General features: G+C 42.2%; 2 protein-coding genes across 3 annotated transcripts; both read left to right on the top strand.

The window, feature by feature from the left end:
• The first annotated feature begins 316 nt into the window (after nucleotides 1-316).
• Nucleotides 317-12265, top strand: LOC139413132 (cysteinyl-tRNA synthetase 2, mitochondrial). 2 transcript variants are annotated; one of them, XM_071160216.1, is made up of 15 exons: nucleotides 317-894; nucleotides 976-1026; nucleotides 1125-1242; nucleotides 1345-1416; nucleotides 1565-1670; nucleotides 1783-1863; nucleotides 4953-5082; nucleotides 5480-5613; nucleotides 5862-5929; nucleotides 7714-7780; nucleotides 7881-8019; nucleotides 8353-8476; nucleotides 8738-8836; nucleotides 9489-9707; nucleotides 11215-12265. In XM_071160216.1, the coding sequence occupies exons 1-15, from the start codon at nucleotides 647-649 to the stop codon at nucleotides 11278-11280; spliced, it is 1722 nt and encodes a 573-aa protein (XP_071016317.1). In that variant the 5' UTR covers nucleotides 317-646; the 3' UTR covers nucleotides 11281-12265. The 2 variants fall into 2 exon arrangements, with proteins under 2 accessions (XP_071016317.1, XP_071016318.1); XM_071160217.1 differs by having other exon boundaries at nucleotides 423-894; nucleotides 1783-1854.
• Nucleotides 12266-12545: 280 nt separating this feature from the next.
• On the top strand, nucleotides 12546-15457 carry LOC139414184 (ras-related protein Rab-20-like). Its single transcript, XM_071162071.1, has 2 exons — nucleotides 12546-13027; nucleotides 13869-15457. Exons 1-2 carry the CDS (start codon nucleotides 12769-12771, stop codon nucleotides 14435-14437), a joined length of 828 nt encoding a protein of 275 aa, XP_071018172.1. The 5' UTR covers nucleotides 12546-12768; the 3' UTR covers nucleotides 14438-15457.
• Nucleotides 15458-17306: the final 1849 nt, after the last annotated feature.

The raw sequence follows: 17306 nt of genomic DNA, 5'->3' as shown, positions 1-17306 counted from the left end.
CTCTTGGTGACTCCTTGCTGTCCCCAGTCCACAGCAAGTGTGTTGTTATATTTTTGTAAGTATGTTGAAGAGAGGGTTGGTATGAAGTGTAGGGTCATTCAGGTTGGACGGGTTGGGAAAGGATTTTGTGGATGAGGGAAGGGTGTATTAGAAGTTAGTAGTGCTATTTTTTTTATCTTCTCAGAAGTTCTGCGTTAGGTAGGAGGATTTAGAAACGTTACAAACCGTGAATGACGACACACTCCAGCACAGTAGGTGGCGACATGCACCTTTAACGTTGGTTTGCGGACCACCATTGTATCGCAGAAGAAGAAAAAGAACTCGCGAGATCTAGATGTGTGGTACAAGGCTAGTTGTGAACGGGATGCAACTTTGTTACGCCGAGTACAGCAGCTTTCAAGATTCGGTTTATGCACGTGCACTTTACAATCAAATATTGAAGCATGTCGAGGTAGCGATCAGGCACAACGGACGAATTAACGACACATTTGGAAGTGGCAGTTGAGTTGCCTGCTAATCTACATTATTTAGCTTTATTGAGAACTGTCAAGCTAGGTAGCTACTTGTCTGTCACACTTGACACGAGAGACTGGAAGAGTGGCTCCGTCGCCAGGTACATCCTATTCTTTTGCACTCAGTTGTAACCATGTGGCCCTGCATAACAATATGTAGGCCGCTTCTATTGAAATTAAGAAGCAGGTATGCTTTCTCAAAGGACACTCGGCAAACGTTAGTGTCACCAAGCAAACTGATCTTCAGACCCAGTGCATCATGTACAGGGGTGGGGAAGAAATGGACTCGACCAACAGGATACGACACGGGGTTGAAGACCTACAACAGCCTCACCAAACAGAAAGAACCACTGGTATTGGCGCAGGAAGGATTTGCTACTTGGTATGGAAAACATGGGATTTCATATAGCTACTGCTGCTGACCGGTTATTGACGGTAGTAACTATTTGTACTGTTACTGCAGGTATAGCTGTGGACCCACTGTCTACGACCATGCTCACCTGGGGCATGCATGGTAACCCACTCTCAAAGTATATTTTCAATGATACAAAAGTAAATGTCATAAGTTGATTTTGCTGTACTGAAACGGCTGAACTTTAATCTCTCTCATAGTTCCTATGTCAGATTTGACATCATCCAGAGGGTTCTATCCAGGGTCTTTGGCATCAATGTCATTCATGTCATGGTCATCACTGACATCGATGATAAAATCATTAGAAGAGCTTTGGAGGTAGGCTTATTATCCAATGCAGCCCCTATAATTGAGATGCTGTTGTGCTGATGATATTGATGTAATTTTCATACTTTGATTATATTTTTGATGTCATTGCAGAAAAGCATATCTCCAACAGTCCTGGCCAGAATGTACGAGGAGGAATTTAAAAATGACATGTTAGCCCTGAAGGTGTGTGAGTATGTACTGTTTGCTGGGTGGAAAACATTTGAGCTTTTGTTAGCTGTGTATTATATAGTACTTACCCTGCATACATTAATTACTGCACATATATTTGATATGTTGTCAAAGATATGCATGTTTCTTTATATTTTTCAAGGTTCTTCCTCCTGCTGTGTACTTGAGGGTCACTGAGAATATACCTCAAATCGTGGCTTTCATTGAGGGCATCATCAGAAATGAACACGCCTATGCCACAAAACAAGGTATGTCTGTCTATATGTCGTTGTTGATACATTCTCGTTGTTACTTTCTCAAGCCAAGATCAGTTTGCAAATAGTTGCAGGATCTGAATTCCGGGTGTTCATTCTGCTGCAGGGGACGTGTATTTCGATATCGGGTCCATCGGGGACCGTTACGGCAAGCTTATGGGTGCTGGAGATGCAACTGGTGAGCCTGGTACGTGTTTACATCACTTCATTGTGACATGTTTTTGTCATACTTAAAAAAAAAAATATTTAACCAGGTAGGCCAGTTGAGAACAAGCTCTCATTTACAACTGCAACCTGGCCAAGATAAAGCAAAGCAGTTCGACAAAAAATAACAGAGTTACACATGGGATAAACAAAAGTACATTCAATAACTATAGAAAAAGCTATATAGAGTGTGTGCAAATGGAGTAAGGAGGTAAGGCAATAAATAGGCCATAGTAGCGAAGTAATTACAATTTAGCAAATTATCACTGGAGTGATAGATGTGCAGATGATGATATGCAAGTAGAAATGGATGGGCTATTTACAGATCGGCTGTGTACAGCTGCAGCGATCTGTGAGCTGCTCAGATAGCTGATGCTTAAAGTTAGTGAGGGAGATATGTCTCCAACTTTTTTTGTGTTTTTTTTGCAATTCGTTCCAGTCATTGGCAGCAGAGAACTGGAAGGAAAGGCAGCCAAAGAGGCATTGAGTCTGGAAGGAGAGTTTACAGTCTAGCCAGACACCTAGGTATTTGTATTTGTCCACATATTCTAAGTCAGAACTGTCCAGAGTAGTGATGCTTGTCGGGCAGGCAGGTGCGGGCAGCGAACGGTTGAATAGCATGCATGTAGTTTTACCAGCGTTTAAGAGCAGTTGGAGGCCACGGAAGGAGTGTTGTTTGGCATTGAAGCTCGGAGGTTTGTTAACACGGTGTCCAAAGAAGGGCCAGATGTATACATAATGTTGTCTTCTGCGTAAAGGTGGATCAAGGAATCACCCGCAGCAAGAGCGATATCATTGATATATACAGAAAAAAGGGTCAGCCGGAGAATTGTACCATGTGGTACCCCCATAGAGACTGCCAGAGGTCCGGACAACAGGCCCTCCGATTTGACACACTGAACTCTGTCAGAGAAGTAGTTGGTGAACTAGGCGAAGCAGTCATTTGAGAAACCAAGGCTGTTGAGTTTGCCGATAAGAATATGGTGATTGACAGAGTCGAAAGCCTTGGCCGGGTCGATGAAGATGGCTGCACAGTACTATCTTTTATCGTTGGCGGTTATGATATTGTTTAGTACCTTGAACGTGGCTGAGGTGCACCTGTGACCAGCTCGGAAACTGGATTGCACAGCGTAAAAGGTACGGTGGGATTCGAAATGGTCAGTGATCTGATTGTTCACTTGCCTTTTCAAAGACTTTGGAAAGGCAGGGCAGGATGGATATAGGTCTGTAATAGTTTGGGTCTAGAGTAGAGGTCGACCAAATAATCGGAATGGACGATTAATTAGGGTCGATTTCAAGTTTTCATAACAATCGGTAATTGGTATTTTTGGGCGCCGATTTTTATTTTTATACCTTTATTTAACTAGGCAAGTTAGTTAAGAACACATTATTATTTTCAATGATGGCCCAGGAACGGTGGGTTAACTGCCTCGTTCAGGGGCAGAACGACAGATTTTCACCTTGTCAGCTCGGGGGACCCAATCTTGCAACCTTACAGTTAACTAGTCCAACGCAATAACGACCTGCCTCTCTCTCGTTGCACACCACAGGGAGACTGCCTGTTACGCGAATGCAGTAAGCCAAGGTACGTTGCTAGCTGGCATTAAACTTATCTTATAAAAAACAATCAATCATAATCACTAGTTAACTACACATGGTTGATGATATTACTAGATATTATCTAGCGTGTCCTGCATTGCATATAATCTGACTGAGCATACAAGTATCTAAGTATCTGACTGAGCAGTGGTAGGCAGAAGCAGGCGCGTAAACATTCATTCAAACAGCACTTTCGTGCGTTTTTCCAGCAGCTCTTCGTTGTGCGTCAAGCATTGCGCTGTTTATGACTTCAAGCCTATCAACTCCCGAGATGAGGCTGGTGTAACCAAAGTGAAATGGCTAGCTAGTTAGCGCGCGCTAATAGTGTTTTAAACATCACTCGCTCTGAGCCTTATAGTAGTTGTTCCCCTTGCTCTGCATGGGTAACGCTGCTTCGATGGTGGCTGTTGTCATTGTGTTGCTGGTACGAGCCCAGGGAGGAGCGAGGAGAGGGACGGAAGCTATACTGTTAAACTGGCAATACTAAAGTGCCTATAAGAACATCTAATAGTCAAAGGTTAATGAAATACAAATGGTATAGAGGGAAATAGTCCTATAATTCCTATAATAACTACAACCTAAAACTTCTTACCTGGGAATATTGAAGAGGAACCACCAGCTTTCATATGTTCTCATGTTCTGAGCAAGGAACTGAAACGTTAGCTTTCTTACATAGCACATATTGCACTTTTACTTTCTTCTCCAACACTTTGTTTTTGCATTATTTAAACCAAATTGAACATGTTTCATTATTTACTTGAGGCTAAATTTATTTTATGGATGTATTATATTAAGTTAAAATAAGTGTTCATTCAGTATTGTTGTAATTGTCATTATTACAAATAAATAAATAAAAACCGTCCGATTAATCGGTATCGGCTTTTTTGGCCCCCCAATAATCGGTATCGCCGTTGAAAAATCATAATCGGTGACCTCTAGTCTAGAGTTTCTCCCCCTTTTTGAAGAGGGGGATGACCGCGGCAGCTTTCCAATCTTTAAGAACCTCGAGCGATACGAAAGAGAGGTTGAACAGACCAGTAATAGGGGTTGCAACAATGGCGGCGGATAATTTTAGAAAGAGAGGGTCCAGATTGTCTAGCCCAGCTGATATGTACGGGTCCAGGTTTTGAAGCACTTTCAGAACATCTGCTATCTGGATTTGGGTGAAGGAGAAGCTGTGGAGGCTTGGACAAATTGCTGCAGGGGGTGCGGAGCTGTTTGCTGCGGTTGGGGTAGCCAGAAGGAATGCATGGCCAGCCGCAGAGAGATGATTATTATGGATTTGTCGGTGGTGACAGTGTTTCCTAGCCTCCTTGATAATTTGAGTGAGTTTGAGGGCATCTATCTTAGATTGTACTTCCTTTGTGTTTGGAAGACTACAGTATGCTTTTTTAAAACCATAGGCAAGGAAATGATTTGACTAACTGATACATGTTTTGGGTTGGAACTAAGCTTTAACATACTGTTTCCTAGGGGACAGAGAGAAACGGGACAGCCGAGATTTTGCCCTGTGGAAGGCTTCCAAGCCGCAGGAGCCCTCCTGGGAGTCTCCCTGGGGCAAGGGAAGACCCGGCTGGCACATCGAATGCTCCACCATTGCCAGGTGCCAACCTCATTTTTACTAACCCTTGGTTATTGAAGAATAACCCTATATTCATCGTTTAGGATTAACATAGTACCAGATCTGCTTGTGCTGTCTTGCCAATGAAAATGACCTCTGGAGTTGGCAAGACAACACAAACAGATATGGAATCAGGCTATTTTAGGTCATCATCATGTATTTGCTTTTGTTTTCAACTTAAGAAATATTTGCCTACCTACCATGGCTTCTGTTAATCTGATAAAATATGCATTTTATTATCACCATGTAATTTATATGTTGGGCGTTCACTGTATGGAGTTAAATGATCCCCCTGATGTCTGTATCTTTGGGCCGAAAGTATATGGGAATGCATATAGATCAGTTTCTGAAGATTTACTTTCACCTCTCTGGTCTCCAGCTCTGTGTTTGGAAGTCAGCTGGACATTCACTCTGGGGGCATCGATTTGGCCTTCCCTCACCATGAGAATGAGATCGCCCAGTGTGAGGCCTACCACCAGTGTGGCCAGTGGGGGAACTACTTCCTGCACTCAGGTAGGACTCCACAGTCTTGTGACACGTAGGTCGTATTCAGTAGGGCACACCGTAGCAAACGAAAAGGATTGTTTCTTATTGTACATGTCCAAGTCGGTATTATTTAGTTTGAAAGATAATAAACATGACTGTGATGTCCACTTACATGGATTATGCTTTACTTACGTCCTCCATGGCTAATGTTGGAGAATGGCAAAAGGAGATGATTCATATCTGCATTTCTACTTTGACTTTATTTTCTTTTGCAGGACATTTACATCTTAAAGGAAGTGCTGAGAAAATGTCAAAGTCCTTGAATAATTATATAACGATAAAGGTAAAGTGTTGATCTACAGTACATTACTACTTTTAAATACAGTGCCTTGCGAAAGTATTCGGCCCCCTTGAACTTTGCGACCTTTTGCCACATTTCAGGCTTCAAACATAAAGATATAAAACTGTATTTTTTTGTGAAGAATCAACAACAAGTGGGACACAATCATGAAGTGGAACGACATTTATTGGATATTTCAAACTTTTTTAACAAATCAAAAACTGAAAAATTGGGCGTGCAAAATTATTCAGCCCCTTTACTTTCAGTGCAGCAAACTCTCTCCAGAAGTTCAGTGAGGATCTCTGAATGATCCAATGTTGACCTAAATGAGTAATGATGATAAATACAATCCACCTGTGTGTAATCAAGTCTCCGTATAAATGCACCTGCACTGTGATAGTCTCAGAGGTCCGTTAAAAGCGCAGAGAGCATCATGAAGAACAAGGAACACACCAGGCAGGTCCAAGATACTGTTGTGAAGAAGTTTAAAGCCGGATTTGGATACAAAAAGATTTCCCAAGCTTTAAACATCCCAAGGAGCACTGTGCAAGCGATAATATTGAAATGGAAGGAGTATCAGACCACTGCAAATCTACCAAGACCTGGCCGTCCCTCTAAACTTTCAGCTCATACAAGGAGAAGACTGATCAGAGATGCAGCCAAGAGTCCCATGATCACTCTGGATGAACTGCAGAGATCTACAGCTGAGGTGGGAGACTCTGTCCATAGGACAACAATCAGTCGTATATTGCACAAATCTGGCCTTTATGGAAGAGTGGCAAGAAGAAAGCCATTTCTTAAAGATATCCATAAAAAGTGTTGTTTAAAGTTTGCCACAAGCCACCTGGGAGACACACCAAACATGTGGAAGAAGGTGCTCTGGTCAGATGAAACCAAAATTGAACTTTTTGGCAACAATGCAAAACGTTATGTTTGGCGTAAAAGCAACACAGCTCATCACACTGAACACACCATCCCCACTGTCAAACATGGTGGTGGCAGCATCATGGTTTGGGCCTGCTTTTCTTCAGCAGGGACAGGGAAGATGGTTAAAATTGATGGGAAGATGGATGGAGCCAAATACAGGACCATTCTGGAAGAAAACCTGATGGAGTCTGCAAAAGACCTGAGACTGGGACGGAGATTTGTCTTCCAACAAGACAATGATCCAAAACATAAAGCAAAATCTACAATGGAATGGTTCAAAAATAAACATATCCAGGTGTTAGAATGGCCAAGTCAAAGTCCAGACCTGAATCCAATCGAGAATCTGTGGAAAGAACTGAAAACTGCTGTTCGCAATTGCTCTCCATCCAACCTCACTGAGCTCGAGCTGTTTTGCAAGGAGGAATGGGAAAAAATGTCAGTCTCTCGATGTGCAAAACTGATAGAGACATACCCCAAGCGACTTACAGCTGTAATCGCAGCAAAAGGTGGCGCTACAAAGTATTAACTTAAGGGGGCTGAATAATTTTGCACGCCCAATTTTTCCGTTTTTGATTTTGAAATATCCAATAAATGTCGTTCCACTTCATGATTGTGTCCCACTTGTTGTTGATTCTTCACAAACAAATACAGTTTTATATCTTTATGTTTAAAGCCTGAAATGTGGCAAAAGGTCGCAAAGTTCAAGGGGGCCGAATACTTTCGCAAGGCACTGTAAATAAACGTTATTAAATGGTGTCGGGCTTGCACTATAGAAAAGGTCATTTGTTTTATAACAAGTCTTCGTTCTTCCTAATTGAGGTAATATGTACTTCATGTGTATTCGTCTCTCTCACTTGTAGGATTTCCTGGAATCTTACTCCGCCAATGAATTCCGAATGTTCTGCCTTCTGACCAAATACAGATCAGGTGTGAACCCTTTTTGGTTGTTTTTATGATGGTAAACTGGTTTTCATTTCACTCAAGTGATGTTGAGCTCTGAGGTCATTTTTCTTTTGTTTGTTCACAGCAATCGACTACAGTGACGCCAGCTTGAACGAAGCTCAGAGCTCCCTGGCAACCATTACTGCCTTCACCCATGATGCCCAGGCCTACATGAGGGGCCAGCTGCAGTGCCCTGCTGTGGAGGAGGGGGCATTATGGGAAAGGTAGGGCCTACATCTCCTTTCTGCTATTGTACTTTATATGTAGTGTAGTACAGCATTGAATACACACACACAAATTCATTCTAGTGCAGGAACATCACATCAGGGGAGTCACATGCATTCTCAGTTCATTGAGACATTACTGCCATTTTTGTTTCTGATGACGCATTTGTCAGGGAGATACATTTACTGGCATATTTTACACAAGGTGGGTCACTTATCTATGTTTAACTGTCATATGTCAGGTTGAACAGTTAATTTTCCTACCACATCCCATGTCCTTCAGAAGGTAAGCAGATAAACCTTCACCAATTCCTTGGCGTCTGTGTTTTCAAGGTTAGCTGAAACCAAAGCAAACGTTGTCAGAGCACTGGCAGATGACTTTGATACGCCAAGGGTCGTTAATGCCATCATGAGCCTTGTTTACCATGGGAACCGCAATCTTCAGCCCATCACTAAGGTAACCTGTCAAAATGAGAACCGTGACAAATGTGGCGTACCACTCTGAGGAACAGTTTCAGGCAAAGAAAATCAACGTCTCAGCATGTCAACACACAACTAACCTGAGTAACATAATCACAAGTCATACCTTCACACATTGCATTGAATTGTTACAAAGATAATACAATTTCTCATGTAGATTTTCCTGTGTTTCATAAGGGGATGGCTTGTACTGTATGGTGAATGGTTCACTGTTACTTGTTGTGCCTTGTCTGAGTAGCCTGACAGATCACCAAGGAGCCCAGCTGTGTTTGGGGCCTTCCTCGCCTACATCAGGGAAGTCTTTGAGGTCCTGGGGGTCGACCTGCTGGACAGAAAGGTCAGAGATTAAAGTTCATAGTAACACATAGTTGACTGACATTATGATAGCACAATAGGAGTGTATCTCCTCAAATACTCAGCGCACCACTAAGACCGGGGTTCAAGCCGATCGGGCTTGGCACCTTTTAAAGCAATGTTCCCTCGTTCGCGAAGACCGTATTCACAGTAAATGCAGCATGTCGGCTCAATCAGAAATATAATTTAAATATCAAGAAGCTCTATTATACGGATCTACCACTGATTGGATTGAATCCCGGCCTTATTCCAGTGCAACATATGATTGTGTGTCTGCGCCATTTTAATGGTAAATGTCCATAAACGATTGCCAACATCTCTTTGATATAAATGCCAGCAGTATTGGTAGTATGGGGTAGTATGTTGTCTTTTTGTTGCGAGTTACTTTTTTTCTGTGGTTAAAATGGCACCTATTATGGGCCTAAAATCAGGTTAATTATAACCATTTTACGTAACATTTGACATTTTAGTAATTAGTAATTTAGTAAGCAGACACTTACATAAGTGCATACATTTTTTGTACTGGTCCGCCGTGGGAATCGAATCCACAAACCTGAGCCACACAGGACCATAAGGGACCATAATAAACCCTAACTGGTTTACTTGTTCCATATCTCACCTCTCTTCATCTTCAGGAGGCTCATTCTGTTGATTCTTCGGGGACCCTAGAGAACGTGGTGGAGCAGTTGGCTCGTTTCCGTAGCGATGTGCGGGCCTTCGCTTTGTCCGTGCAAGACACGCCCCCTGGAGAGCCCGCCCATGCCAGTCCAAGTCCATGCTCAGAAAAGTTACCCCTCCTCAAGGCCTGCGACACCCTGCGGAAAGACCTTGCATCTATGGGAGTGCACATAAGGGTTAGTGCGTGTGTATGTCAGTGGAGGCTCCTCAAAGGAGGAAGGGGAAGACGATCCTACTCAGTGAGTTTCATAAAAATAGTGAAACATGAAGAAAGTTATCCTTTAGATAAATCTATACTAAATATTTTCACACCAAATAACTGATTAAACACTTTTTTTTTAATGAAGGTCTACAGTAGCCTCAACAGCACTTTCTCAGGTAGTGTAGCCAGAGAACAGCTAGTTTCCGTTCTCTGGGTTTATTGACTTCAATACAAAACCTAGGAGGCTTATGGTTCTCACCCCTTTCCATATAACGACTTCCAGAGGACGTCCTCCAACATATCAGAGCTCTTGCAACATTAACTGACACGTTATCCTACCAATCAAAAGTGTGGACATTTACAAGCTAAAATTAACGAGAGAAACTGTGCAAATTACTTGTGCTAATTTTGTTAGCATTTTGTTAATAGACGCCCAATGGACTTTTTGCATTTTTAGCGCCCCCTTGTATGCTAAACTGGTAATAGCGTAAATCCCGGAATGGCAGAATAGCAGTATAAAAATCTGGATAACACCCAAGCTTATTGTAGCGTGTTTACTAACTCGTTACTTCTAGTAGCTATGTTGACTGAAATGAGCTAATATGGTGATAATTGTAGGCTGTGTGTAGTGGTTAGCGGGTATGTTATGAAAGTTTATCTTGGAGAGTTTTTTTTCACTGGGTCACAGACAGCTGTTGTGCACAAGCGAAGAGAAACGGTGAGATGCGAGAAGGAATTATACATAGAGCAAGGTGATGATGCTGTTTGTATATGGCTGCTATGAAAGTGAACTGTGTGTGCGGGTGATCAGGGGTGTATTCCTTCTGCCAATTCTGTTGCAAAACTTTTCTTAAACGTAAGTAAACGGGATGGACCGACCTGCAATAGAAACTCTTGTTTTGGTTGTAAAACAGAACAAATGTTTGGACTAATGATCACACCCTAGATCCGCTAGATGCAGGCAGGAGTGTGCAAGGCGGTATTGAATGTCACTGCCACCTTTCTCTCAACCGCCTGTGCACCTATGTTAATACGTTATAAACTTACATATGTAGGTTAGGTTGTTGCAACCTCATGATGTAGTAGCCTAAACCTATCAATGTTACATTGAGCTGGGTGAATGGAATATGAATGACATGAGTAAAGACAGTTTTGGAAGCACTGGATGACCTCTTTCAGCATTTCATTGTCAGATTTCCTTTAGGCAAGTAATATTTGAATGGAGAGAAAAAAATCACATTTAACACATTAAATATTTTTCCTCAAAAGTAAAACCATAGGCTAAAACTAATCCAAGAAGTTGAACACTTTATGCCATCTAGTGTCTAAAAATACATCCTGCATAGCTATGTACTGATATTGAAAAATAAACCATACTGTTATAACTTGCTTGAAAGACTTGTGTTTGTAGTATGAAGAGGTTTAACTGGGTGACATTCCTTCATTATGACTCAAGTTGTTCTTATTTTTTCTGGATTCAGGACAGAGGCCCCAACTCCACGTGGGAGATTTCGCTGAAGAGGCCAGCTGGCCAGGACAAGAAATAATAGAACAGAATTGCAAATAGAATGAGCTTAGATTGAGTTTTGTATGTCCTGGTTTGGATGAAGATTGAGGACTACCACAAAGACTGGGAGACATGGAATTGTGGGTTAGAGCTGCTATGATGTTGTTGACTGTTTCCTCAAGACTTCGGAAGGATAGGTATAATGGAATTTGTCATAGGGCAGGTTGGACTATATCACTGGCATTGGAAATGATACTATCGCATATTTATAATTTTGTCATCAAATTATACTTAGGGTTGCAATAAAGTGTTGATAGAATTGTATATAAAATATTGTTAATGTAAAATATTTTTCACCTTAAGCTACTTGATTCAAAGTAAAATGTATTTCAGGGGAATGACTCAAATGTGTAAATCTTTTGAAATCAGAATTGTCCAATTATTCCTGTGCAAAATGCCATTTAAATTATTACACACTAAAACCAAATATAAATACAACATGTAAAGTCTTGGTCCCATGTTTCATGAGCTGAAATAGAGAATGAAATACATTTTTCATATGCACAGAAAGCTTATTTTCTCATGTTGTGCACACATTTATTTTACATCCCTGTTAGTGAGCATTTCACCTTTGCCAAGATAATCCATCCACCAGACAGGTGTGACATTTCAAGAAGTTGATTAAACCGCATGGTCATTACACAGGTGCACCTTGTGCTGGGGACAAAAGGCCACTTTAAAAGGTGCTGTTTTGTCACCCAAAACAATGCCACAGACGTCTCAAGTTTTGAGGGAGCATGTTATTGCCATGCTGACTGCAGGAATATCCACCAGAGCTGTTGCCAGATAATTTAATGTTCAATTTTCTACCATAAGCAGCCTCCAACGTTGTCCAGTGAATTTTGCCTGATATTTTTGTTCAGTGTTTGTCTTTCTGTTGTTACATTATACTAATTGCTACTGATTTCATCAACACACACACATTAGAGGGGGTGGAAATATAGAAGTAAAAAGATGCCAACCTTTGTGATTTCTCAGTTTTTTAATTGGTATCAAATAAAGGTCACAAGACAAATATAGCACAACAAATACAATAGCTACACCCATGCGAATATAAAGGGAAAACCCTCTTTGGACTGGTGGAGTACATTTCCATTTTCCAATCAAATCTCAGTTATTTGATTGATGTTCCTGCATGCTCGTTGGTCAGATACTGCTTTAAAACGTCCAGCAGTCGTTCGCACAAGTTTCCCCTGTTGTCATTTTCTGAGTGAACTCTGATCATTGAGCAAGCTGTTTCACAATTTCATTGATATATCCGTTCATGTAGAAACGAGTCATATGCCTTTTATTCTGCGGTGGATGCTAAATGGGTAGAAGTTGACGCACGGTTGGTGTGGTAAATCCTATGCATTCTTTCGCTTTAGACCTACACATGTTCTATGCATGTCAAAACCGAAGGCCACCTGACAGACTGGAACAGTAGGGAATCTTAATTGCTTTGACAATTTTATCAAATACGTTTTTAATGAAAGTCAATTGCACTTTTGAGATAGTGTCGCCTGTTCGGGTGTCTAGGCGGAGAATGAAAAGAACCATGCCTGAAATGAAAAGGGCGAGGAGGCCCGACGTGAAACTGGTTATATTGGGGGACATGAACGTTGGTAAGACCTCTCTGTTACACAGGTACATGGATAAAAAGTTCAATGATACCATTAGTACCGTCGGCGGTGCGTTCTACTTAAAGCAGTGGGGACCCTACAACATATCGCTTTGGGACACCGCAGGTAGGTATTTTATATGATAAAATGTTTTATTTCCAGTACTAGTATAGCACATGGGGAAAGTGCAGTGTCAATTTTACTTTTATTTTGCATGTTTAAGTGCACAGAGACTAATTGCAACTAATTAGGCTATACCCATCAAGCGTCATTTGTTGACAGACGCAAGCATCAATATTTATTTTCCAAATTCACAGTAGGGTTTCAAGATTTTTTTTTATTGAATTTGTATTTTATGGCTAATTTTGGGGTGGATTTGTTTACAGTGAGGAAAGAATGGGTGGAGGTAGTGCTTGTCACAGTAGTTAGGCCTACTTTGCATACAGAGCTAAACTGAAGATAACCTCTTATCTTGAGTGACTGGATTTTTCCATTCAATACAGCAACCAGTAGCTTTTGTGTGTGTGGAATACCCACAGCATAATAAAAATGGGTATATGTGGTAAAAGTTTGCTCTGCTCATGTATTGTGGAGCGACCGTGCATTCATAAACGCATATAAGGGAAAGGGGGATACCTAGTCAGTTGTACAACTGGATGCCTTCAACTGAAATGTGTCTAAAGCATTTAGCTCAACCCCTCTGAATCAGAGAGGTGCGGCGGGTTGCCTTAATCGACATCCACGTCTTCGGCGCCCGGGAACAGTGGTTTAACTACCTTGCTCAGTGGCAGATTTAACAATACTTCACATTGACTCCCGCAAGAGAGATGGGTTTCTTGGCGCAGTTGTTAGCGTGCAAGTCTTTTACCCAGAAGGTTGAGGTTTCGCAGACTACCTTACCTCACTCTCCCTTCTTGATTCATTACACTCTGTAACCATCTAAACATGCTTAATGTTTCACTACTAGGTCGGGAGCAGTTCCACGGGCTCGGCTCCATGTACTGTCGGGGCGCGTCCGCTGTCATCCTTACCTACGACGTGACCAACTGGCAGAGCCTGGCCGAGCTGGAGGAGCGCTTCCTGTCTCTCACCGACACAGCCAATCACGACTGCATCTACGCCGTGGTGGGCAACAAGGCTGACATTACTGACCCCCCCAATGTGGAAGATGACTATGAGGGGGGTTTCCCCGTTCACACACCGCACTATGCCTGCCACCTCATCCCTCCAGCCTCCCCTACTACGGTCTCCCCCGTGGCCAACCGAGAGGTTCGAAAGGAGGACGCCGTGGCGCTCTACCAGCGTATCCTCCGGTACAAGGCGCTGGATGAGCGTTTGAGCCCGCCTGCAGAGAGGATGTGCTTTGAGACGAGCGCCAAGACAGGTGCCAACGTGGACGAGTTGTTTGAGACGCTGTTCGAAATGGTGCTGCCGTCCATCCTGAGGATGAGGTCGGAGAGCGAGGCCTCACCCACCATAGACCTGGAGGACTATGGGCCAGTGTCCAGCAAGCAAACCAAGTGGGGCTGCTGCTGAACGGAGTTGGGTGAAGTAGCCCCAAGGTGCTGATCTTGGGTCTATTTTGCATTTTTCCCACAAATGGGTAAGGTTAGGATTGTGGGAGGGGAAGCTGATCCTAGATCTGTACATTGGGGAACCTTTACACCAGAGCCTGCTGAAGGCGACAAGGAAGAAGTCTTGGGGAGAATCTCAATTGTATACTCCTCGCCTCTTCTCGCCTAGTATTCTTCTCATAACCCATTGAATGAGAAAGCCAGAGGTCCCTACCCTCTGACCAGCTCCTCCAATAGGTTTTGAGATGGAGAGAGGATGCGAGGAGTATGCAATTGAGAATCTTCCCTGGTTTTAGGGGTTGGTTTTCACAGACGTACACGTACGTACACCCACGTTGTTTCTACTTTAATACAGAGGGATTACTCATCAAGTGAGCTCAACTGAGCTGGGCCGGATTACCGAACAGGCACTGGGCATGTGCCCCATGCCCCTAACCCATGTTTTTGTTGCATATGATACCAAAATGTGTAGAATTGTAGGAAATTAGGTTTAAAACTGCAAAATTATCTTAACCTCGTGGCAAAATGTGAACAAAATGAGACGCGCTATAAAATACCAACAAAACAAAAAATCTGCCCAATGGCGAAAGTGTGGAATTGTAGGAAATTGGCTTTAAAACTATTTGTCAAAATTTGCTCTTAGCCTGATGACAAAATGCGTGGAAGAGCATTAGAAAACTTCACGTTTTTCTCTCTGCAACATGGCAAAATGTGCTAATTCTGTAATTAAGTCCAGTATTCTGTCACTGCTGTTCAGATTTCATTTTATGGTTTCACACTAAAAAGGAAATGTCACTTTTTTTTAAATGTTTTTTTTAGTCAATTCTGATCTTGGGGCATTTTTGGACTGAGTTGCACAAAAATGTCACTTGTCTGAGCTGTTTGTCCTTGACAGAAAAATGCAGTTTCACTTGATTTTTGTGGCATTTGCCATTTTCAGACACCTTTTTATTTCTTTATCTTTGTTTACCATCTGCCTAAATTAAAGCCATTCTACCTCCAATAATAGTTATTGAATTTCAGCTTTCTGTGAATAACATGTTTTTTTAAATTTTGAAATCACCATGTTGTTATTGAACATATGGTGTAAAATGCTACCACAAGGGTGTAGTGTAGGGACTGTTTTTAGAGAGCTCCCATTGAATATGGAGGACTAAGAATATGGCCAAAGAACCAAAATATCCTCTTTACCCCAAAGACATTATGTTGCCACATTGACTAAGAAATCGAACAGAATTGATGTACTGGTGAGTCCCTGATGAGATTTCAAACAACTGTGCTTCATTTTAAACAACATTGTCACACATCCACTACTAAATGTTCTTTGAACATTTTGATTATCTGAGAATTTAGAACATAAACATCTCAATATGTTCAGAATCCCAACTAGGGCTGAGTGACTTGTTATTGTGGCCACTTTACTCACCTGTCACCTTTGCCTTTGGAACAAGTGTTCTAGTAAGAGGTTTACATGCCCGAGTGTCTGTCTAGAACTGTGCCGTGCATATGATGGTGTTTGTTTCAGTGTCTTGAGCTGATTAAAATAAGCTCCCTACCTGACAATCTGGGATGGACTGGGACCAGAAATGTTCTATATATGAACTCAGCAAAAAAAGAGTCCCGAAAAAGGGACATTTCTGTCTTTAAAAGTTTGTTTGTTAAAATCCAAATACCTTCACATATCTTCATTGTAAAGGGTTTAACCACTGTTTCCCATTGTTCAATGAACCATAAACAATTAATGAACATACACACACGTGGAACGTTCGTTAAAACACAAACGGCTTACAGATGGTAGGCAATTAACGTCACAGTTATGAAAACTTAGGTCACTAAAGAGGCCTTTCTACTGACTCTGAAAAACACGTTGCGTTTATCGTCGAAGGAATGAGCGTTACACCGAGGCCTGTACTCTGGAGCAGGATCGAGGTGAAGGGTCCGTCGTTGTCTGGGGCGGTGTGTCACAGCATCATCGGACTGAGCTTGTCATTGCAGGCAATCTCAACGCTGTGCATTACAGGGAAGACTTCCTCCTCCCTCATGTGGTACCCTTACTGCAGACTCATCCTGACATGACCCTCCAGCATGACAATGCCATACTGCTCGTTCTGTGCGTGATTTCCTGATTGGAATGTCAGTGTTCTGCCATGGCCAGCGAAGAGCCCGGATCTCAATCCCATTGGATCGGCGGGTGAGGGATTGGGCCATTCCCCCCAGAAATGTCCAGGAACTTGCAGGTGCCTTGGTGGAAGAGTGGGGTAACATCGCACAGCAAGAACTGGAAAATCTAGTGCAGTCCATGAGGAGGAGATGCACTACAGTACTTAATGCAGCTGGTGGCCACACCAGATACTGACTGTTACTTTTGATTTTGAACCCCCCCATTGTTTAGGGACACATTATTCCATTTCTGTTAGTCACATGTCTGTGGAACTTCTTCAGTTTATGTCTTAGTTGTTGAGTCTTATGTTCATACAAATATTTAAACATGTTCAGTTCGCTGAAAATGAACGCAGTTGACAGTGAGAGGACGTGTTTTCCCCCGCTGAGTTTGGAAAACTCCCGTTCCCCCAAAAAACACAAAGAATCTGTTCCGTACTTACAGCATGTCCACGATGTGTCATATGAATGATATGAAGGCTGAGAATATTGTTCAGATGAATGATCGATTGTGCAGAAAAATGGATACGCTCAAACAGATAATCATCAGGGAATGGTGAAACATGCAAGCGGAGTCTGATCACCCTCTTCCCGACTGATATTTATGCAGAGTATTTGTGCTTCTATATCAACTGGCTCTTCAAGAAAAGGACACGCCATGTCTGACACCA

This window comes from Oncorhynchus clarkii, chromosome 7 (assembly GCF_045791955.1).
Source record: "Oncorhynchus clarkii lewisi isolate Uvic-CL-2024 chromosome 7, UVic_Ocla_1.0, whole genome shotgun sequence".
Taxonomy (NCBI): domain Eukaryota; kingdom Metazoa; phylum Chordata; class Actinopteri; order Salmoniformes; family Salmonidae; genus Oncorhynchus; species Oncorhynchus clarkii.
Note: the sequence above shows the minus strand (reverse complement) of the source record. Positions and strands in the feature narration are given on the sequence as shown.